This window comes from Desarmillaria tabescens (genome assembly GCF_030435595.1).
Source record: "Desarmillaria tabescens strain CCBAS 213 chromosome Unknown EV420scaffold_35, whole genome shotgun sequence".
NCBI lineage: Eukaryota > Fungi > Basidiomycota > Agaricomycetes > Agaricales > Physalacriaceae > Desarmillaria > Desarmillaria tabescens.
In genome coordinates, this window is record NW_026848334.1 from 368,962 (window position 1) to 392,354 (window position 23,393).

General features: G+C 48.7%; 6 protein-coding genes across 6 annotated transcripts; 4 read left to right on the forward strand and 2 right to left on the reverse strand.

Annotated features, from left to right (window-relative positions):
* Window positions 1–4,659: 4,659 nt before the first annotated feature.
* EV420DRAFT_1646466 (uncharacterized protein) lies at window positions 4,660–6,102 on the forward strand (the record flags this gene model as incomplete). Its single annotated transcript, XM_060477919.1, has 1 exon — window positions 4,660–6,102. The coding sequence occupies one exon, from the start codon at window positions 4,660–4,662 to the stop codon at window positions 6,100–6,102; it is 1,443 nt and encodes a 480-aa protein (XP_060327419.1).
* Window positions 6,103–7,745: 1,643 nt separating this feature from the next.
* EV420DRAFT_1562331 (uncharacterized protein) lies at window positions 7,746–9,291 on the reverse strand. The gene is made up of 4 exons (XM_060473893.1): window positions 8,655–9,291; window positions 8,375–8,602; window positions 8,078–8,322; window positions 7,746–8,024 (listed from the first exon to the last, which is right to left on the reverse strand). The coding sequence occupies exons 1-4, from the start codon at window positions 9,195–9,197 to the stop codon at window positions 7,868–7,870; spliced, it is 1,173 nt and encodes a 390-aa protein (XP_060327420.1). The 5' UTR covers window positions 9,198–9,291; the 3' UTR covers window positions 7,746–7,867.
* Window positions 9,292–11,010: 1,719 nt separating this feature from the next.
* Window positions 11,011–12,296, forward strand: EV420DRAFT_1274558 (uncharacterized protein; the record flags this gene model as incomplete). The annotated part of the gene is made up of 2 exons (XM_060467848.1): window positions 11,011–12,062; window positions 12,110–12,296. The coding sequence occupies 2 exons, from the start codon at window positions 11,011–11,013 to the stop codon at window positions 12,294–12,296; spliced, it is 1,239 nt and encodes a 412-aa protein (XP_060327421.1).
* Window positions 12,297–13,048: 752 nt separating this feature from the next.
* Window positions 13,049–14,838, forward strand: EV420DRAFT_739545 (uncharacterized protein). The gene is made up of 4 exons (XM_060483284.1): window positions 13,049–13,978; window positions 14,034–14,264; window positions 14,315–14,562; window positions 14,617–14,838. Exons 1-4 carry the CDS (start codon window positions 13,388–13,390, stop codon window positions 14,774–14,776), a joined length of 1,230 nt encoding a protein of 409 aa, XP_060327422.1. The 5' UTR covers window positions 13,049–13,387; the 3' UTR covers window positions 14,777–14,838.
* A 4,408-nt stretch (window positions 14,839–19,246) lies between these two features.
* Window positions 19,247–19,978, forward strand: EV420DRAFT_1766630 (uncharacterized protein; the record flags this gene model as incomplete). The annotated part of the gene is made up of 1 exon (XM_060480886.1): window positions 19,247–19,978. One exon carries the CDS (start codon window positions 19,247–19,249, stop codon window positions 19,976–19,978), a length of 732 nt encoding a protein of 243 aa, XP_060327423.1.
* Window positions 19,979–21,492: 1,514 nt separating this feature from the next.
* Window positions 21,493–23,355, reverse strand: EV420DRAFT_1562347 (uncharacterized protein). Its single transcript, XM_060473894.1, has 7 exons — window positions 23,247–23,355; window positions 23,104–23,178; window positions 23,013–23,053; window positions 22,806–22,953; window positions 22,361–22,755; window positions 22,180–22,308; window positions 21,493–22,132 (listed from the first exon to the last, which is right to left on the reverse strand). The coding sequence occupies exons 1-7, from the start codon at window positions 23,286–23,288 to the stop codon at window positions 21,934–21,936; spliced, it is 1,029 nt and encodes a 342-aa protein (XP_060327424.1). The 5' UTR covers window positions 23,289–23,355; the 3' UTR covers window positions 21,493–21,933.
* Window positions 23,356–23,393: the final 38 nt, after the last annotated feature.

Here is a 23,393-nt window from a genome sequence, read left to right on the forward strand (position 1 = left end):
CGGGGAAAACTTGAGGAAGGAGGAAGAACGGTCGAGGATTGCGAATACTTAATCATTTAATTAGGGGAAAAAGAGCTTGGTGAAACAAGGGAATGTCCCGATAAGTATAAGCAGAGCATCAAATTTTCGCCACGAGGATGGACTAAACCCGATGCAGGGCTTGGACGGACGAAAACCGGCTGACGCGCTTGCACACGTTCCAGCAAAATATGCAAGGAGGCACAACGGTTGCCAGCCGTACCTAGTATTATATGGGAATGTCACTCCTCACTAACGGCATGGCACATTGTAACAGATAGGCGCTCACAACCAATAGTATCAGTTTATTGTTGACCAGGAGCTCTTGTAGACTGCGACCTGTGAGGGGCGTCAAATGCAACGCCAGAGAAGCAAGGTGAAGCTGGAAAAATTATGGTATGGGTGGCCTAGCTCGTATGTTGCACCGAAGGTCAAAGCTCGTGGAAGCGGGAGCATGCGCCAAGATCGAGCCGGCTAACGGTACTCCTCTTCGTGAACAATGTACCTGGTAACACGCACATCAGCCTAGAACGATGCTGCGAGGCGGCTAAACATACCTTAGCTGGGGTTTCGAAGGTCATTGTCACAGATCTTGAAAAGGATAAGTTGGCACGGCGACGTAAGAGTACGAGAAAGGGTGTGTTGTGATATCCTGAAAAGCGGTCTCGATATGACAGACGGCAAACTGGATATAAAACATACCCGAGCTGGCTTCTGCATCTGATTGTGCATTCGTACATCCCGGTTAGCACGCTATTAGTAGAAGTATGAACAAGGCTAGAAAACGGTGTCATTAATTTCACACGGTGAGAGAAATTTACTGTCACGGAGAAAAGATAAAAGGTCCAGTCAAGACGAATGCCGGAGGTCGGAGCGCAGGGTCAGTGAGATGGCATAGATGAGGACGGCTAGATGAGTGGCGAACCCAGCGCTACCAGTCCCATAGAAAACTTACGTTGCGATGTCTAGCGGGCAACATGAAGAAGACGATGAGAAGTACCTCGTGGTAGCAAATTGAGGGCCCAAATATAGTACAACGCAACCGTTATATGATGCGGAGCACACGGGGCTTTTGAAAGTTGTCAAGCATCCATGAACGGGAGAACGTCCTGCCAGTGAGCGAGGCGATGGTCTTTTTGACTGACGTTATAAAGTTGTATTCAGTGCATGTACACTGTTCGCAACCATGCTGAGTGCCGGCTACTTCTGTGGTGTGACATCTACCGAATGAACATAAGCGTCGTTCAAATGACAATATACTATGTGCTCACAGATAGATCTGGTGCCATACGACTGTGAGCAATACCGCGCACCCTGTCGAATCAGCAAAACGACCTCAGGAAAACGAATGACTGACCTCAAAATAAGTTGTGCTTGGCTTAATACCATGAAGAGCGGATATTATTCCTTATGACGTTTAGTAGAATCCCGCAGCCAGACGATGCTAGAAGTGTAGGCGTTCAGAGAGGTCGCCGACATGACTCTAATTCATGACATGCAGTCTTGTAGCGTGATTACCGGATCTCCGTGAACAGCTGGGAATAGATTCGAGCCACGAAAATAGCGTGGAGAGCATAGCACTAGAACAAGAAACTAGTATCCCGGGTTAGCCTTGTCGATGGTCGGCGTTCGAAACGTTGCGGGCCTTCCAGCCATCTCTAACGGGCCATTTATAATCAAAAGACTGTGAGTCTGCCAACACAATTCGTTTGAGCGGATTAGCGAAGCTTGAAAGAGAGAAGGGGGGGCGGGGGGCGAGGCGATGGGCGCTATCGACTTGACCAAGGCAGAAAAAGAGTTTTACATTTTTGTCGGCTCGTCGCGGTAGAAGTCTGAGAGTACCAAATGGTGCAAAAAATCCTAAATAAACTTCGAAGCCTTGACTCTGTCCACAGAGTCCTAGCTTGAATATCGGATATCCACTTTCTTGCCCAAGACTGCCACTTTGTCGTGTGGCGCCCATCGGGTCATTGTTGGGCCTCAAGGTCCGGAAATTCTGGTCTATCTTCATGTAAGAAGCTAACAATCCATTAATAAGAAGCACGGAGGAATAATAAGCCGGCTCAGCTGTACAAGGACGCCGTATGGGACCATAATCTGAATATTATATTTCGTCTCCATTATCGTAGTACACCTCCCTCTGTTTTATTGGAGACGCCTTGAATTTTGTTCTCGAATTAGGTAGACAGAGTTCGTACTGAGATGAACGGAAATTGGATTGATCCGTGGAATGTCATAGCCAAAGGTAAACGTTATCCGGCAATTTCCGGAGTTGTTGGATCCATGATCATATAGCTTCGGACCGTCGGACATGATGAATGATGCGCCACTGTTCTGACTTTTTACCTCGTTTTACCTCTTCGTTCAATGCATCGACTGCGAGCTAAGTATGCTCTGCGTGTACACGTACCCCCCTCTCCTATTAGTATCATGATGTATTTCGCTGAGAATTCGTCCCCAATTATTCGGCCTCGTTAGCACTGCCTCAAACATTTCCCTTGATATTTTTGGCGCGGGCTTCACAGGAATTCTAGTAAGGTTCTGCAGGGAACTATCGACCGCCATCAAGGTGGATTTATCACCAGGCCGCTGGACTGCGAGGAAGTCTGGTAATTCCCATTCTTATCGTACTGGGGCCGTCCGGTCTCCCCACATATGTGTATTCCAGTATTGATTCTTCCTGATTCTTGGCGGCTATGGTTATCTGACCTCCGACTCGGAGAGATGTCCACTAGCGTCTATCAACATTCAACCCCAGAATGCTCGAATAACGATATACCTGATTTGGCATTCGAAAGCGAAGATTCTCTGTTGCTATCACTCGTTTTCCTGCTTTAAAAAGAGACGCCTTATAGCATCATCTCGTGAGTACGTCGTCGGCCTCATTAGCATAGCGGAGCGAACATGACGGCCTGGTACTGCTTATTCTTCGAGTTTAATGATAGCCACAGAAAGAAGCTATTATCTTCTCTGTGCGGCCCCATTGATTTGTTACGTTACTTCGGGATCGGAGGTTCGCTCCTAGACCTAGGTTTTTGTCAGCATTGCTTTCGGCGAAAATCATTTCTATCCCCAAGAAAGTAAAATTAGCCGAATTTCTAATTGTCAAAACTAAATAAGAATGGTGGGATACATTTCGCCCTCTCCTGCCCCAAGGCGGGAGGAATTCTTTTGTCTTTGGGTTTCTGACCAAAACTCGGAAATTTACTTTTTTTGTGTGATTGTATTTCTGTGCTTCCTGGCATCCATCATACAAGTCGTATACATGTCATCGAAGGCAATTGAATATGTACGTCGTTTGTCCCACAGTTTATCGATATACGAACAGGCTTTTGGTACATGCTGCCGGAGCAGTACAGGCTGCCGTGAGATGTTACAGCGTCGTGTCAACTCCCGTTCAACTCTGCGGAAATTTGGGCTGGCAGCGAGAGGAAGGCCTTACGGGAGGTATGACAGGATCGAGGTAAATATAAAGTTGATTTACCACATAAGGTACCGGTTCCTAATTGTGGTGGGAAATCTCTCCATGTTCAGCGGTTTAATCGGATCCACATGCAGGGCAGCTCCCGCTCGAATTGATGAGGTGCTGAGTTCCAACTCCATCTGAATGCTGATTCCGGAAAGTTCCCGAAATTCGTTACACGGTTTTAGAAAAGCGTATTGTGTGTTCTTACCCACTGTAGCCTCGTGAGTCGTTTCGGTAGGTGAATAATCGGCGAAGAAATATAAACATCATCATGGTACCACTAGGTCCCCGTCCACCAAGATGCCCAAGGTGGGCAAAAAGAACCTTCCAATATCATAGTTTGTATCAGAAGTTTAGTCGTGGCTCCATGTGTGCAGGCGCTCAGTCTCCAAAAATGATCTAGCATTTGGTTCGGGGAGGGGAGGAGGGGGGGATAGAGGCTCATTAGCCAGGAAAACGGGCTGGGAAGCGCATAGATAGAACCAGGAGCATTCACAAATTCTTAAGGGCTATCCATGGCAGGACCGGAAGTGTACGAAAATGGATAGCCATGAGGGTGATTAGCTAAGACCATTCGGGGTAAAAGCCGCGTGGTGACCGCAGACGTGGGAAAATCTCTCGGCCCCAAAACTCCCGATTCCCTTCTTCGTAGCGAACCACCACCGCGTCCCCCACCCGCATACAGCGAGCTCGTCGTCGTCCACAGCGTGCACAGCGTTCTCAACAACCTGATTCTACTTCCTTTATAGCGATCTTGTCGCTACAGCCCGCCACAAGCGTTACTGTTTCCCGTATGTTCTCTCTTCTACCACGGTGTTCGTGCTCATTCTCTCACGTAGCGTTTCCGTCATATCCTGCAACGTCCCTGCCTTTCTCTCTGCGTTTTCCGCGTTTCTCCAACATCACTTTTCTTGTCGCGGACCACGAGTTCAGCGCCCCATATACCGTCGTCACCGTATGTCGCTACTATCTTGATATCCTCTCCGTGCTGATTGACAACATCGAGCAGCATTTTCTTGTTTTCTTTTCGTATCACATCTGTATCAGCCTCAACAAGATATCAGATACCCTCCTTGCAAGCAGTGATCCCATCTTTCATCTTTCATCTGTCATCTCGTGAGGAACACTTCTCTTCAGACTGTCCCCTTTCTCACCCTACCGTTGCAGCAGCTACAATGTCTTGCCTCGGTCATGTCTTGCGTGGCGCTGTGCAGCGGAAAAAACAACACAAGCCCTCAGCTCTTCAACCAATCGAATGCCTCGTAACTCGTACGACACCACGACCCGAACTTCCGCCGGAGATCTGGATGCTTGTCATCCGGTTTGCGACCTGTTCATATCCTGATCCCCTCGATACTTCACGACCTGTTTCATTCCTGGATCCCCCTCATGTCACTCAGTTGCGATTAGTTACATACTACGCGACGATGCAACAAAAGCTAGCTCTATGCCGGGTCAGCAGGCAGTGGAGAGAGTGGGCCACTGAATTCTTGTACGAGTTTGTCTGGGTCAATCGTGCCGGCCACGCCCGACTTCTTGCTCGTACCTTGGAAACGCCAGAGGGGAAGGGTCACGGTCGTTGGATCAGGAGGCTTCACGTCGAAACCATGACATTGGACAAGTGCAACCCGTCGCATCTCCGTACTATCCTCGACGCCTCCCCCGATCTTGCCATCTACTCTGACCATCGATCCATTCGCCTTACCCTCTTTTCCGTCAACTCTCCTCTGGAGGAGACATGTACCCCAGATGACCTCTTCCAGTCATTACCAACCAACCTCCGTCGTCTTTCATGGACCTCTTATGAAGCGTCTCCGACTCCCACTATGCCCCTCTTTTCTGTCCTACACAATCTCACTTTCCTTGAGTTACACTTCCATGCGCCTATGCGTTCAGCATTTGCTGTTTCCTCGCCGCCCCCCGTATCACCCTCGCAGACCTTCTACCTTCCCCAACTACAGACGCTGAAAACTTCCCTTTGCTCGAACACCTTCGAGCTTCTCTCCACCTGGATCCTTCCGTCACTCTGCAATCTCTCGCTTATTTCACCTGACTTCAGCTACTCTTCCCCCGGCTTCCTCGCCTTCTTCTCCGCGCACGGTGCCAAGATTAATCAGCTCGAACTCGGACATTCCTCGTCCAACATCCTCGAAGAGCACTACATCACTCCCATTCGTCCAGTCACAGGCCGGCCAAGCCTCGCGTCCCTCCTCCCGAACATGACCGAATTCATCTGCTCCGCAGATGCCGAGTGGAATTGGGAGAGCCCAGACTGGATTGCGCCGCATGTGCTCCTTCCGTCTCATCCGCGGCTGCAGCTTATCGGAGTCCGTGACATCGGGCGGGGCAACTGGCTGCTGATTGAGCAGATGCGGAGCCTGCTCAGGCGCGATGCGTTTCCCTCCTTGCGATATGTCAGGGACATGGGACCCGGGTTGTTCAAGGTTCGGAATGGCCTCGAGCCTGACATTGACATGATGTTGTTCTGGAGAGCTGTCTGGGATAGCTGTGGAGGTCGAGGTGTGTGGTTGGAAGATCTCGAAGGTGTCAATTTCGTTGCGAGGGATTGGAAGAGACTGGGCTTTGATGTCCCATCCCCTCCTCCAAATTCTGTGTAGTCACTCACGTATGTTCTCCGTTATTGCTGTCGTTGTCGTGTTTTCTTGTGTCCCCTATTTATTTGTGGACATTCTTTTGTATACAGGTTTTCTTCATTTCACTTCCCAGCACTCATTGTATACCATCACAAAAAATACCAATTTTGCATTGCTTTCTCTTGTGTCTGAACGGAGTCAAGAATTTGTTCGTTTGTGTAGGGGGTGGCTCAGCCCGCAGGACCACCTAAACGGCAGCTCTGCTTGACACATTGAGGGAATATTCCACGGAATTGGCGCTGCCTCGGTTGTATGTTCTTCGAGAGAACTCTCAAAGGAGAATTCATGTTGCCTTGGGACACGGTTGACGTTGGCTAATTCCGTCCTGGGAAAACGCGTTTGTCGTCAAAGGGATCAGGCTCCTTTCTGCTAGAAGTACGTCCGTTGACTTCCTCGATACCCATTCTTGCTAACGCCAAGCCCTAGACGATTCTACGAAGACGTTTGGTGGGAGAGTATGCTAACCAATTAACCGGTTATGGTGCGTTCATTCCAAAGGTACTGTAAGGAAGTTCATGCCTGCTTGGTATGATCTTGGTCATTCCTAACCACCATTAAGCACGCTTCTCTTCGCGGAGCTTCATTTAATTTGTGCAAGAACCGGGCAATTTATCGGTATTGCAACCCTTGGAAAGGCAGAACCCGCGAGACACAAGTAGAGGTATTATTCGTCTTCACACCTCGGTCCAAGCTCACATGTCCATCCCATCGCAGGGAAATGGGTATTCTGTATATCCGACTCTTATGGTCCGATCTCATCGATAGTCCAGGGCAGGCGCTGAATATATTTAGCTTCACGAGCGCTCCATTTTTAGGTCAGTTTCGCTCAAAGCTTGGGATGGCTGTCCGCTTAGACGTTGCGCTCTATTAGCCGATAAATGACCCACTCAGCCCGGTACCAGCAGTCATCGATATCCCACCTTGGGGGGATTTCGGACGTTCAAGATTACAATTCTCGACGCCTGGTCCGATTTTAGCAGAACAAATTTGGGTGACTGCGGATGGTATCGTGGTGCTCGTGGAGGCTGATTTGAGGGTATTCGAGCCCTATTCCGCTACGGATCATGATTGGAGAATCGAGTTCCATGTGGTTACCTGTGTTTGCATGTAATGTCCATGGAGAACTCGGTCATTTTTCAACACACCGCATGATCTCGGGCGCGAAATGATGAATAGCAAAGGTTGGATAGGGTATCATAGCCGTTTCCTGTTGTCCGGCTTGGTACTGACTAGTATGGCATAAGTATCCCATCCCGTTGTCTGAAACTTTATTCCGGTGAAATCAGCACAATTTCTGAACGCGCGAGCGTTGACTAGCGTGCATCTGCTGGGTAGGCTTTCTTACCTTTGATGTGATCAAACCCTCTAGAGCACGGAATTCAATTAGGTGCTAGTAATAACCTTTGATGAAAGCGGTAGCTTACCAGTCTACAAGGATGAATTAGTATGGGAGAAACTGCTACACGATGGATCCAGGCCAAGCATAACATCGTTGCCTAGTGAATGAAGCACCATTCATTCTATATCAAACATAAACTCTCAGCCTCTCAGGAAGGGTGAGGGCATGCCGCACCAGGGCAGAACTCGAAGGTCTTAGCAGGAGCAGACTCTTAGCATTGAAAAGGGTGTCGCTGCTGACCCAGTTCAACAACGTAAAAATTTTGGCAATATATTACACCGCTGATACCATGAACGTGTCTACATGATCCTGTGAGATCTGCGTATCCCGCTATGACCTGTTGCCCCGGTAAAAAGTGGGGGTAACACCCTCAATTTCCGGTGGTACCTTATGTTTGAACCCTTGACTGTAGGCAGAGATTAAGCTCGCGGCCCCCATCAGCTTATAATATGCCACGAGCAACCTCCCATCAGAGGAGGATATGCCCCTGGAAAAGGACATCAGAACCGAAAACAGGGATAATGCAAGAAAAGTAATCACCATTGGGCTACGTCGCCGTAGATTCTGAAGAAATTCTGGAGTCTGCCAAACTTCGAAGGCTGCACGGTGACGGGTAGAGATACTACACGAGTAGCACCCAAGCTGACTGCAGTGATTGAACTGGCCTTGAGTGTCCTTACTGTCGATTCGAAGGCAACTTTGACGCCAAAGGCATCCGTCTTCGGTTTGCACTCCTCAACAAACTGCTTGGCTAGGGCTGTCGTTGGGAAGAAGGATTTTATCCCCTGAAACGGATCAATGAGATACGTGTTTCGGGATGGGAAACGATATACTTACTTTTCGTCCTGCGAAGACCGTGGTGATAAAAGGTACCGTGTTGGAGTTCATATCCAAGACTAATCGATAACAATCGTTACGGATTTCAGGCGAGGGGAATTCGGAGAAGACGACGGCCTGTGTTGCTTCTGGTCCTTCTGGTGTATACCATTCGGGAAAGATATAATCATCCGGGATGACTTGGATGTGAGTCGGAGTGGCGCCTGTGGCCTTCAAAGCACTGTATGCCTTGAAGACTTGTAAGCATGAGTTAATAATCAAGAAAGCTCAACAAACATACGTCAGCCACCTGGTGAATATCCAAGAAATGTATATCGGCTTCCGTCTCAGCCAAGTTGAAACGTACGTCTACGCCTTCGTACTTGGAGAGTGTCTGTTTGAGGTCGTACTCACTGAGGCCCTTTGGGATATCGCTCAGTCTGACGGTGCGTGTCAAGTTGAATTTTACGATTTTGGAGATGGTCGCGTCGTCCAGCGGCGCAGAAGTTGATTCGTCAATCTTCAAGGAAAGATTTTGAACGCCATTGCTGGCTTCAACACAGCGTTTTGCCGTGTATTCGTCGAAAAACTTGACGAGTAGGTGGTCTTTTGAAGGCACGACGGCCTCCGCAGGGTTGGCTTTTATAGCTTGGATGATGCTGCCAACATCGTATCCTGAGGGAAGATTTTCGACACGGACCGTACGGTGAAGGGATGCAGGCGCTGCTGCAGTTGTATACGATGCCGAAGAAGGACGGACTGCCCGTAGACAACGAAGGGCAGATCCGATTCGTAACATGGTAGCTGGGTCACCAAGAAAACAAGGATAAAGTTCCCACGCCATAGACGCGCCTCGGGCCGAACACTAAATCGGCAAGGCGCGGCAGAGGCGTCTTGCCGTTTTGCCGTTATTTTGTGCTGGGAAGGCTTGACCTGGCTTGACGCAAAAGTAGTGTCCGAGATTACATGACGACGTCATTTCACGCAATTCTCGTCATTTCAGGAAGCGTTGTACTTACAGCTGTTTGCATACAGCTTGACAGTCAGGAGCGTTTTCGTGGATGATGGAAGAAGGCTCGGACTTGATCATAAACTGTGTTTTGGGGACTTCAAGCGCGCGAAAGGACCTCCGGGATCGCCGAAATAGCCATAAACCACGTCTTCAAGTCCATAAACCATGGTTTATGACCAAGTCCAAATTACTCTCTTCTCTCGCGTAAAACACATGCTACTGTCAAGCTGTACGCAAACAGCTGTAAGTAAGATCTTGGGTGCTTTGGCCAGAATCACAATTCCCTAAAATATCCACAACTATATATAGCGGCTATATCTTCTCAGACGGCCCGGGCGGCGCGGCGCCGCCACTACGACAAGATGCAAGCCCGATGATTGCCTGAAGCGGGGAAAGGAAGGCATATATCGTCGTCATTTAACTTCGTGAATGTTGACCTTCACTGCGACAGTCCTAGGTCTAACCATGTCTGATTAAAACCGTGGGGCACAAGCAATGAAAATACAATCAGTTAACGTAAGAATTATACCAAGAACACCAAGGAGCTGCCGCGCTCATCTCTCCGGTCACTGAGTAATGATTAGCCCCGTCATTTGGGGAAAGAGTGAGCTCGAATTTCTCACATTATTCTGATACATGAAATGAGATTCCATTCAAGAACCATCGCCGTCCAGGCCGTGTACAAGACTTGCAGTTCACTCATTCATTTATGCGGAGGGTCTGAAATCTAGGGTTGGCCATGTCAAGAGATCGGCTAAAGATAAATGGCCGCTCCTTCACTTGTCTTTGCATTCCAAGTTCATCATGAGTTTCACGGAAGACAAATGATGTGCCGTATGACATGCTACAATTGGTGGTTCTTCGAAACTACACAGAGGCGCAGCCTTCGAATATTTGCAGCACCAAGGCCACTTACTATGAACTATTTTCTATTCCTTCTGTAACTGAATTGTGTGTCGTGATGGCTCGGTGACTCCGAGCGCGAGTCCTATGTATGGCATCCATATGGCGCCTCCAGTGATCCCCGTTAGCGAGAGTTAGTACCATCAACAGCTGACAGACTGCGGAAATGCTGCAAACTGCCAAGAAGGTTAACGTGAGCTATTATACTCACTGCTTACTTACATACTTACCACTATAAGTCAACTTCCGGACTTCTTCGGAAAATTATCAACAGTAATCATTTTCTCGATGATGAAAGTGACACCCAAAATTATAACTTTGGTTTTGAACTGATCCTCCAAAGGGAAAAAGGTGAGTTCTACTGCGGCCCTCGTCCCGACGTCGGACAGAATGTTTCTATTTGAACTGTGAGCTGCGCTAAGAAGAAAATAAAACCTAAGCCCCCCCCTACTTCTTCTCCGCTTATCACGCCCGTAAGCCTCCCCTCATAGCAAACTCTACAGCAATTTTGCATGCAACGAGTATGGTCGACATATCTTGGCCCCGGACGGAGCAGCCCAAATCCGGTAATTTACCCACGCGACCCTTTTTAGCTCTTCCCCTCAACGTCGGCACATTTAGATGGAAATGTAAGCGAATTTTTCCTTTCGGTACCTCCCACAGGCACTGAATACTGCGCAGTCCTTCACGGCCAACTTCAGCGGCGTCGCACGACACCTCTACCCGTCATTTTCTTGACGAAATGAATCCATTGAACCGCCCCCATGCACCCTTTGTTTCCTCGTCTTCGCCGCCAGGCTCGTCGAACTCATCGATACGACCAAGCAGTTCAGATGCTTTCATGCCCAAATCTCAGGTAGCGGAGAGCCCTTCGAACATCTCTCTGAGCGTCAACTACCAGCCGACCAAGTTTTCCAACACGTTGCTGCAACCAGGCCCGAGGAGACGGAAACCGAAGAGCGTAGCGCTGAACGTCCCCAAGAGAGGAGGGGGAGTCGAAGCATTTAGGTCGGGAGAGGCGAGGATGCCCGGCGAGGCAGACGAGGACTGCGACGGTGTTACCAGTGGCTGGTTCGGTGGCAGGAACGGCGGGTCGAGATTCACCAAGAAACTGCGCTGGAACAGGTTCAAATGGACGTTATTCGTCGCGAACCTCGTCCTGACTTGCTATTCCATCGTCGGCCTCATTTCCCTGCTGCTGACGTGGTTCAACGTCTGGGCAAACGCTGACATCGTTCGCGTTGGGAACCGCCCAGAGCTCATTGTCTCGACCATCGCTGCCTGCTTGGGAATACTGACGTCCATCATTGGCTGGGCGGGGATCCTGCTCAACAACCGGTCTTTCCTCGCCGTGTATACGTTCCTGCTCTGGATCGTCTTTGCGTTTAACACCGCGCCGGGTTATATTACCTACAAACGACGGGAGCTTAATCTCGAGGGGAAGATCAACCAGCAGTGGTCGCAGGATATTGGTCCGGAGGGTAGGCAGCGGATTCAGAATCAGCTGGGGTGCTGTGGGTATTACAGTCCGTTCGTTGAGGCGACGGTCTCGCAGACGTGTTATTCTCGTTCGGTATTGGCAGGATGCAAGCTTGACTACCTTAAATTCCAACGGGAGACGCTGAAGCGTTGGTACACCGTTAGCTTCATCCTCGCTGGTCCCCAGCTTCTGATTATTGTTGCTGGACTTCTTTGTTCGAACCATGTCACGTATAGGTTCGGCAAAGGCATGATGCCGAAGGCTTACCGCCTCAGCATGAACAGTATGGCTGTCATCATGGATAACTATGCAAAGTGAGTTCCTTTCTTCGTTTTCGAATTTCGCTGACTTTCTTTCACAGCAAACTCGCAGAGCAGTACGGAGAGGATCTCGCGACAGATGTTATCTCCCGTTCCCGCTCTAACCTTCAACTCGACGGCAGTATGGTCAACATGCCGTACGCCAGCGCTATACCTGCGTCGGCTACCCATAACAAATACGATTCTGTCGGGTCCAGACCGTCCCGGGAGGGAACGTATCCACATTAAAACGCATTTATTACTTTTGGGACACTCATTGGACAATTTCTTTTAGTTTACCAGCATTTCGATACCCACATTCTTTAAACGGGACATTCTGTCTGTAGTTCAATAGTCTAATCATAGCTCGCACTATAAATACAGCCTGGCTTGGCGATCCACATGGGGTTGAAGCTTGACCGGTGACCTGACATCGGGACCGCAAAGTGGCTCTGTCTTGGTGGGGGGAAGGGGCTAGCCGGAAGGAGTCATTTAAACGGCAAAGGTGTGGGTGTGGGTAAAAAGTGAGAAAAGACCGGACCGTGTTGAACCCGACAAATTCATCAGAAGAGGTTTGGGAGTTTGGGAACAGCAAGCCGTAGAGGGATTTAACCTTCGGGGCTCTGGCAGTGAGTAGTAAACAAATCTGGAGACGAGACATGACAACCTTTCATACGCATTTGTTTCCAGAACAACCCTTCGACCAGCAGTTCGACACTAAGTGATGCTGGAGCAGGCTTCCATTATCGTGTTGACCGTGCGCGACATGGCCTTGCAGGTGCTCAGAAGATTATTATCCCATTTCTCTGTAATTGCACCTTCGTGCACCATGAAGCGGTATCCAGTTGACAAAGCACACTTTAGCTTCCATAACACTATAGTATTCAGGATCGGGGACTTAGCTAAAAGGTAAGCAAGAAATCGTAGCTTTTTCGTGATGAAGAGGGTGGATCCTGGTAAAAAGCACGATACACTGTTGAATCTTCTCATCTAATCGCTGAATGATATTTGACGGCCTGCTTTAGCTATAAGATGAGCTGATCTACTTTCTCTAGAAAAAGGATAAGCAATAATTAACACGAAGCAGGTTTGAGATACTAGGGAACTGGCATATATATCAGGCTTCGGCTCGAAAGTGGATGCGAAGGAGTGTATTGTAAACGCTGGCAATTACTCTCGAGACTCGAGTGCAGCAATTGGAGGAGCACTTGGAGCAGTATCTTGGAACTTGATAAATCATGGTCTGTGGCATAAATTGTTAGCGCTCGTTTCGTACCAGGCGCGTTTCACTGTTGGGAGGAAGAAAGGTAAGAACAAGAGGCGTTCATCGACTATTTGGGATGCGTGTGAATACACAGCCCTTTTTGGCTTCGGACCGCGAGCCGGAGCGCGTCTATGGCGTGGGAACTAAAATTCTTTCGCCGTCAAACATGTTTCGAGCCAGCCTTGCCCTTCGCCGTCTGCAGATATCCCGCGTTCCTTCTGCATCCTACGCCACTACAGCGGAATTACCTTCTCTCCACCGCACTGTCCGTATCGATAACCTCCCAGAAAGCTACGATGTTAGCAGCATCGTCGATACCATCAAGGCCAACCCGGCAGAGTCGATAATACCCTCGAAAGACCACCTACTTGTCCGATTCTTCGATGAAGGAACTGCAAAGCGTTGTGTCGAGGCGAACAAGAAGCAGAAAAACCTTTCGTTGAAGATTGACGATTCGACCTCTCCCCCGGTGACCCCCGAGACCGTCGCTATGCTCGCAAAATACAATGCGACACGTTCGATAGAGTTGCGGGATGTACCAGAGAGCTTTACGGATTCACAATTCGTCGAAATTCTCTCGAAGTATGATGGAGCTCTCTGCACGCATTTTGACAGGTCCGGGCGCCTCATCGAAGCACAGTTTTTAGATATACATCATGCATACAAGGTGAGTAACCCTTTCATTTTTTTCTTCTTTTTATACAAGCTGACTCTGACGGCAGGCTCACGTCGACTTCGTAGAGGCAGGGGTACGGCCGGTGTTCATGGACAGCGACAACTCGATATATCCAGAATGGTACTCAAACCAGGATACACAGCCAAATCTAAAACGCCGAGTCAAGATCTCGGGTATGGATAACCCCCAAATAAGAAAACTTTGTATCGGTTGGACAAATAATTACAACAAAGTGCCTTCTGCTTCATACATTACCTCTCGCATTGGGGGTAAAGATGTTGGTCTATTCCGTCTCATTACTAAGTCATTGGTTTAACATCTCTCTAGGAGCTACTGCTCTACTTCCCGACATCGAGCTTGGCCCGAAAATTCATCAGGGAGTTTGAGCCTTTGGTGAAAGGGAGATGTCGACTGTCCTTGGAGGCTACCGAACAACCTGTTGCTTGCGGTGTAGTGACTGCCCTCAGCCTGGGTGCGCGGCGGCTGGTCTCTGTACCCTTCACCGAGGACCTGCTTGACGCCAAGCGAAAAAAGCTTGCGAGCTTCTTTTTCCGGTTCGGCCGAATAGACTCGAAGTATGTCTTTTTTTTGTCTGTAGGTCGCTCATTCGCTCACCTCGTTTCGTAAAGGAATCTGGCTGTCTCTGAAGGATGCTTGATGGTTCCGTTCACTAATGTTGTCGGTGCTACAAGCTTTGTCCATGGGATGTATCAAGGTTTGAGAGACCGGCCACCAGCGGAGCTTGAAGGTGTTCGTCCCACCTTCTTTGGAGCTAATCATTTGGCATGATTTACTTTGGAGATAAGCAGTCATTGGAAATCATATTCATGGGCCTCAGAAGTCTCCTTTGATTAAGGACAGATAGTGCCTGAGGGTAAGTATCCCGGGAAGATGAATCATTACACCAACAGATCAGGCAAGATATTGAGAAGCAAAGACAATTCGCAGCAGGGTGATAGTCACGTCCTTATGAACATTTCGTCGATTTCCCCGACCAAGAGACATGATTGCTTGATTCTCTGCCTTAACACAGTGGCTAACTAGCCTCTTGAGCAGGGCAGGTTGGAGAATTCGCGTTGTGTGGCGTCTCACCATTGTCTAGTAATTATTCAAGTACTGGTACATGGTACTATTCGCAAACCGTACTATCAGTACTCTAATAGTGACAAACGCTTTCTGAGAAAGCAGTTAGCGTCTTGTATTCCTGATAAAAGTTAGGTGCTGGCGTTGAATGCCGTTTCGGGACGTGCACAGCATTTCAGTCGGCCCGGAAGCCGTACCGCGTCTATCACGTGAGAAAGTCGGTATGTCAACTTGGTTTGGCCCTTCGTCGTCTCGGTAGAGTCTACACTCCTCAGTATGCGACTTATGCTACTGCAGCTGAGTCCTCGACTCTCATCGAACAGTCTGTGTCGAAAATCTTCCGGAAGGATACAATGTCGGCAGCATCATCGATAGTCTGAAAGCCAATCCGTCAGAGACGATAATACCTTCGAAAGACCACCTCCTCGTCAAATTTTTTGACGAAGGACCTGCCAGGCGCGGCGTTGAGGCAAGCAAAGAGGAAACGAAGTTCTCGGTGAAGATTGACGATTCTACTTCGCCTCCACCCGCGGCCCGGACTATTGCAATGCTTGCAGAATTCAATGTGACGCGTACGATACAATTGGGTAAACTTCCGGAGGAATTCACTGAATCTCAGCGATATCCTCTCGGAGCATGGAGGCGACGAGGCGTCGTCTCTTCACGCTTTGACAAGGCCGAGGGTTTTGCCGAAGCTCAGTTTCTGAATCTATATCAGGCGTCGAGGGTGATTTTCCCCTTGAAAATATCTCATTCATGCGTGCTGACGTTTTTACAGGCACGTGGTTACTTTGCAAAGGCGGGGGCAGGCGGGGGCTAAGCCGAGATATGTGAATACAGACCACTTCACCTATCCAGAATGGTACTCGAAGCAAGATGCACAGCCTAATCAGCAACGTCTTGTTAAATTCGACGGTGTGAAAGATCCTCAGATACGGGAAATGTGTACGGTCTGGACGAACGATTATAATCAAGTTGCTCCAGCGGCTTTCATAACCGCCCGTTACACCAATGAAAAAGTCAGTTCCCGTTTCAATCTATCGACTGGTCTTGACAATCTTAGCAAATATCAATTTATCTACCAACATCGGCATTGGCTCGAAAATTTATCGAAACATGTGAGCCCTTGGCGAACGGAAAATGCACTTTGTCGCTACATGCTTCGGATCGGTTCGTCTCTCGGGGTGTAGTCACTGCCATCGACCAGGGTACACGGCGGATTGTATCTCTTCCCTTCAGGGGGGAACCTGACGGATAGAAAGCTGCATTATATCGCGCGCTTCTTGTACTGCTTCGGCCGAGTAAATCCAAAGTGACTCCACTCTGCACCTTCTGTATTTGGTTGCTTGCTCACCTTGTCTCGTTCAGAGATTTCGTCTATACTGAGGGCCAGTTGCTAATTCCCTTCACCACTGTTGTCGGTGCTTCGAGCTTCATTTTTCCGACTCTTCAGGGTAAACAACTGCACCCACCAGCCGGAATCAAACACGCTCGGCCGACCTTCGTCGGAGCAAATCTCTCGGAATGATTGAATAGCGGCATGTTTTTGTGCAAATATTCACACAAAATTGATTTGCATAAAACCTAGACTTCTTCGTTGATTGACATCACATAATGTATCGTCCAGTTTCACGAAGACAAAGTCAAGTAGCCTAACTCGAGTCTATCCTACTCAAAAGTATGCGGACTTCAGACAACCATATAATAATCAATACTGACGCCTGAGGGTGTGCCAAGAGAGTTTGAACAATACAGACAATATTTTGTCATCGAGTTTGAGGTCCTTCCAGTGGAATAGAGGTACTATTACACACTGGCAGCACAGTTCAACGGAGACGCCGAAAAGACGATCGACCATCCTCTCATAGAATTCGGCTCGGAGACTGACCTCGTTGGGGATGACTGAACAATCGCATGCTTTTTATACATATTTCACACAAAATTTATTTGCCTTTAATTCCAGTTCTCCCACTGCCCTTCGCACCGGTTACTTAGTCGATCGACAGAGTCAAGTCAAGAACAAACAGTGATCTAAGCTGCTGACACGTACCTTAGCTTGTTACGAGGACCGGATGCCCATGAACGATCCTTATTGAATAGTCAACCTGTCGCCAAGGTAATCGAGCCATTGTCTGGTGGGTTCAAGGCTCTTCCGTACCTAGCGAGAAGGAGAATAAAGTTCCATTTGAACTACTTAGGCGACCTGTCGGCCCGCTCCCGGATAACTCTACAAAGACAGTATAGCGAACTCAGTTCCATTGCATCTAACAACTTCGGCGGCGGCGAGCACCTCTCTCGGTGTGATTGCCAGCGTCCTCGTCGTTTCGGCTTCCATCCCCTTCATCGAAGACCATTGCTTCCGGCCTCTATTCCTGCCATCGAAGTACGCGTCCCACTATGGAATGAATAAGGCCGCCGTTTAACGAGAGTGAGCATCTCGTTTTCGGCAGCAGTCCTGGGAGCCTCGATTTCCGCACTCGTCGCGATTGCGCTACTCGAGACTATAGTTGATACATCTACAACTCCACGTGCCGATGACGGTAGGTCGGGATACAGTCCTTCAGTAGAAGTTCCGGCTGTCGTAAAAGGAAAGGTGGAGTCTGTGTTTGAGGCATGGCTACTACATGCATTAGCAACACACTTTCGAGCGATTCTGAAGGATGGGAAACTGTCGAGATAAGGCCAATGAAGAGGCTTTTAGCACGTTGCATAGTAGAGGTACGGTATTCGATTTTCCGTACGTCGCTTAGCCAAGGTATATTCTCAACACGTTCGACACGCTCGCGAACGTCGTCCTTGGTTGGATCAGGAACCACCCCAATACGCCTGAAGGTATTGTAGTCGTAAGTACGCATCTTTGTCAGAAAGTTTGCGAACGTGGTATCGTTAGAACAAAACTATATTTCGGTGAGCAAAACACCGCCTAAGAAAAATGACAGCGACCTATGTGTTTCTTGAAATTCTTCATAAAGAGTCTTCTCTAAGAGATTGCAAGTAACGTATCGGACGGAGGTTAGTGCTGTACATGGTCTACTCTTTCTAAAGTCGCACTAGATTGAGAATTTGGGTAGTGAACGAGAAAGATACACGTCGTAGGGATAGTCTAGATAGGAATGATGCGTAGGGTTTCCTTGTTTATGGGAAGATCATAGGATCACGAATCCTACAAGCCATGGGTAGAAGGGCGTGTTCCTGTTAATATTGCAGCCCGTTGGAAATGGGTGCAAAAGCATGCTCAGGGCGTACGCAGACGTTCCAGGAGAGAACAGAAGGATCGAAAGGCATCAGAGAAGCGTACACGCGAGCTAGTAATCCTACCAATTCGGAGGATCAAAGACCTAAGAAAGTGCGTGATCCTGCGGAAACAAATGTTAGGTTTCCATCAACGCATAAGGATGAAGAGCTACCTCCGGAAGGCCTGACACTGACATGGTTTCCTGTGCGACGGCCAGCACCTGAATACGCTGTGACCATTGTGAGCCGCACCGTTCAGCTATCGACTCGGATGATCGGACATGTATAAATCATTTGCCCAACCATACTTCCGTACAAGTACAATCTGTACCACCGGATTGGCCTTAGGGTATGAGAAAGGATAATACAAGGAAAAGTCTTTTAGGGCAGAAAGTTGCTGATGTTGTATGGTTAAGATGGCTTCATAGTCCGATGCACATGCGTCACAATCATGATTGAAGAACTGGAAGGTGAATAGTAAGCAGTGAAGATGGAAGGACACAGCGCGAGAGGAGACATCTTTCCTAGCAAGAAGTCTGGAAAGGTACACCAAAGTTCGAGGAGAGACTCCTTTCCTAAGAAGACGTCGGTATCGCAAAGCATCTTGAAAGGTACAAAAATGATATGTACACGCTTCCAGCCAAATTAGACGAACACGAAACCCTAACCCTAAGGAAAGTAAGGTTAGGTTCACATTCAATGTCTGGAGGGGGGACCTACCATATATAAAGCAGTCCCATCCTTCCCCAGGCCCCCACACCTCTCCCTCAAACCACCACCATCACTCGCTCTCACCCTTCCCAGCACCTTCCCTTCTACGCTCGCACACATTCAAGCAAGCCAAAGCCTCTCTATTCATCCGTAAGCCTTTTTTCTGACATTTGTTCAACGAATGACGACGGCACGAAGACGATGCGCGCCCGACGAGAGAATGTGGCGGCCATGGCTACACAGCAGGGTGGAGAGCTACCAGAAGTGCATTTATCACCATCGACGGCGTTCTACACCCCGTCGAGGGCGCCTCTCGTTATTCCTGTCTATAGCAATACGCAGCTCACCACGACGGTCCCCGTTCACCGCCATTATGCATCCAATCCCGACGCGTCATATACGGAATCTGTACGCAAAAATATCGCGCCGTCCTTGCCGCCCGTCCTTGGTAAACTGCACCATCGTCACATTCCACTACCATCGCAGGCTGAGAGCGACGTCCTGACAGTGGTACATCCACTGTTACGACCAAGGCATGGAGAGAAGATGATCGAGCTCGACTTCGCTCACAGTCTGTCGGGCGTGCGTGTTTTTAGTCACGGTGGCTGCGTGAACGAGGCAGCAACCAACCCGCCTCTTCCATCACTGGCTATCGTCCACCCGATGCTTCCATGGCCAGTAGTCATTCATAGGCCGGGCCATCGAGAGTGGGTTACAGTTGCCGACGTCGTCGAGAACCTGTGGTATGCTCTGCAGATACCCGTCCCCCCGCAAACTTGGTCATCGTCGCTATCGTCTCCGCTCCTCGAAAGTCAGGACAACGCGCCCTTTGCCAGTTATTGTAGCATGCCAGATGGGGTGGAGCGAGAAATAGTTCCTAGGCTGGTGTATTTGAGGGGAAAGACGCGATTTATGGGTCTCCGGGCTATAGGAAGCGACACATGGGAGCTACTCGTTGCGTAGTGCGCGTAGGTCGATATGTCGCCGTCGGGATATTTATTTGGGTCACTAGCTGGGTACTTACCCAAGTGTACTATAAAAGTTGTATCAGTTACGCTCAACGGACTATGACGAAGGACTACCTCAGGAGGAGCTCGCAGTGACATATTTTAACGAGAGTGACAGCGAGTGGAAGGGCAGAGATCGTTGACGTCGAGAGCAACACTGTTGGGTTGCGTCGGTGTGATGACCTTAACCCCAGCACCAGTAAGGTTAGGGTTACATCAGCATCTCGTTGCGTCACCCATGCAAGTACCAGTGTTACTTCCTCGTATGTGCAGTCACCATGTTGCAAAGGACTGTGTCGATACAATCTCACGAGCGCAACGATATCCTAATTTGTCCGGCTTGTGCCAAAGCACAAACCCAATAGCAGGCAGCGTCATGTCCCTATATTGATCCTATACAGCCAACAAACTCTGTGCTGAGGATTCTCTATGGAAACTCGTCAGCGTGTTACGAAAGAGACGAGAAATACTTACGCAATTTCAGATACAAAAAGACGATCCCCGCCACTACTGTAAGGGAAAAACTGATATCCCGATTGGGACCACAAGTCGTTCTGACCGCGACCTCGCCTACTGTGGCAGTATCTCTCGCCATCAGTACGCTTATCGTTACCACCTTTTTTGCAATGAGGTTCCAAAAGCTGGGGGCTGGCGTTGGACGAGAGATGACCGGTATGTGCTGACCAAGGGATGTGTCCATGTATGGAGGCGAAAAGAGGGTGTCACTGGGTGACGCCGTCGAGCCTATACCTGCTACAACGGGTAGGTAACATCGGTCATGTGGATGGAACCGCGTTGATGGCAGGGAGGATGAGCGGGTGATTGGCTGAAGAAGAAATTTGATTGTGAGGGTACAATCTTACGATGTTAGACAGATGAGGGCTGCTGACTTCATCGTACAGTCATAAAAGTTACGTACCCGTTGAGATTGTCGCCCAACATCGTCTTCCCCTTTGACACCTTCGTTATCGACATTGCGTTGCAAAGGCACCACTGGACTTTTTGTCTTAGACTAGAACATCCATTAGCCATAGGCGCAAGTTCTCAGAACTCTCGCTCACATCGAGTCACAAATGGCGAAGATTCTCGTGGTGCTGGGTGATTCTGCCCTAGCTGTATCGAACAATGATGAGGCTGCAAACGTGATGAAACAAGAATGAATTACTCACAGAGCACTCATTGCTTTTGCTATCGGCCCATTCGTTCGCACATTTCATTGCTTCACCTGTTGCCGCCGTAAAGGTCGACAATAGCCATAATGGTTCCTGCAGAAGAGATTTTGATGAAAGACTCGACTACAAAATCACTAGGATTAGCTTACCGGCCACTAATAGTCTGTCGGACTCTGCAGAACACAGCCGTAAGCTAGGCAATGATGGTGGTAGTGAAGGGCAAATGGTTGCCTCCGGACCGATCTTCGTTCGGACTTTGAAACATTAGAGCGGCATTTCCGGCAATCATAGCTTAAAAACCTGTTTCTCTCGTTTTTTGTTCATTTGCGTATTTGACCTTCGAAAAAATTGTACTCTACATGCCCTTCTTTCGTTCCGACCATACCAAGGAACTGTTTGTCGGTCCGGAAACCGTGCCGCGTCTCGTCATCACGCAGAGAAGCCAGGACTGGCTTTTCCATAGATCGAACATTCTCCCACCTTTCGGTATCTGGGCATAGTCTACCCCCTTCAGTACGCACGTCCATCCCTCCACGGCACATTCCGTGTCGAAAATCTCCCAGAAGGATACAATATCGGTAGCATCATCGACACTTTGCAGTCTTGTCCTGGTTGTTGATACATATTGGCGGCCAGCGACCACTGATCAAATCAAGGACAGACAACCAATGAGCCATGATAGAATGTACACAAATATTACTTGTATTCCATGTTGAAGGGACTATCACCTGTTCAATGATCATTCGTCCGACACCTTGATCAATAGCTTTCCGGTGGTCTTCCCACTCGTCAAATCTTTCTGGGCTTGTTGAACCGCTTCCGCCGTGAAAGGATACTCCTTAAATATGTTGATCTTGAACACTCCCTTCCGAATAAGATCAAAGACTCCAGTGGTATAGTGATGCGCTTCTTCTGGTGTCACTATATAGTTACCCATCCTAGAAAACTCCTTAGCTAAGAAATTTCTCGGAGACGGACGACATACGTAGGGCGCAAAAGAGTAAAGTTGCCGCTCATGAGCACCAAAGGAGACTTTGGCGGAACGGCACCAGACGCATTACCGACGGACACAAGGGTGCCTTTGCGCCGCAGCAGTTTCAAATTGTTATCAAATCTATGGCAAATCAGCAGATCATCATATGTGAGAAGAAGAGGGTATGGCGTACGTATCTTTCCCAACCCCGTCAAAAACTGCATGAACACCTTCACCTTTGGTTATCTCAAGTACGCGTTCAACCGTATCCTCCACAGGATAAAGAATAACATGATCGGCACCATTTGCTTTGGCAAACTCAGCCTTTTCCTTCGTCGATGTTGTACCGATAACGGTGGCCCCTCGATGCTTCGCGAGCTGAGTCATGAGCAAACCGAGGCCTCCGGCTACTGTATGTATAAGGATGATGTCGCCTTGTTTGACGTTGTACGCTTCAGTGAAGAAGGTCAAAGCCGTTAAAGCCTGTACACCACCCGCAGTTGCAACATTGGTCTCAATAGAATCCGGCACAGCGTGCGCCTTTGTCCATGGGACTGAGAGGTACGTTGCATGCGCTCCTAAGCCGTACTTCATAACTTCCGTAAACGAGTTCAGATTGACGAGTATGCGATACGTACGACGAGAACTTTACTGCCGATAGTGTAGTTCCGCTTCTTGTAATCGGGATCATTCAGGACGTTTTCGTCGGTTGGAAGAGCAACGATGGTGCCAGATGCTTCTGTTCCCAAAACAGCAGGGAATTCTTTAATGGGATATAGCCCTTTCCTGTAACGAATATCGGTGAGATGCGAGAAGGTAGGAAGAATATGTATGGATGTACAGACCGGTAATATGTATCGATGAAATTGACACCAAAATATTCCACCTAACAGATATTTAGAAGACATCTTGAGCTACACTGGACAAAAGAGGTACCTTTACAACGATGTCTCCGGGATTGACTTTTGGAAAAGGTAGTGTAGCCTTCTCGATAACATCAAAGTCTCCGGTCTGAACTTGCCGGAATTAATAAATTATAAAGAAGCGTCTTGCCATTAAAGAGAATCCAGCAAACTTGCCTTGGCTATCGCAACAGCCTTTATGGTCGTGGGTAAAGACATGGGTGATTGAGGAAGTGGTGGAAGTGGTGGAATTGGACAAGAAACGGATGTCAAATCAACTGCGATCTCTGGTCGGCGTCATCGCTAGATTCGGCGATCTTTTAT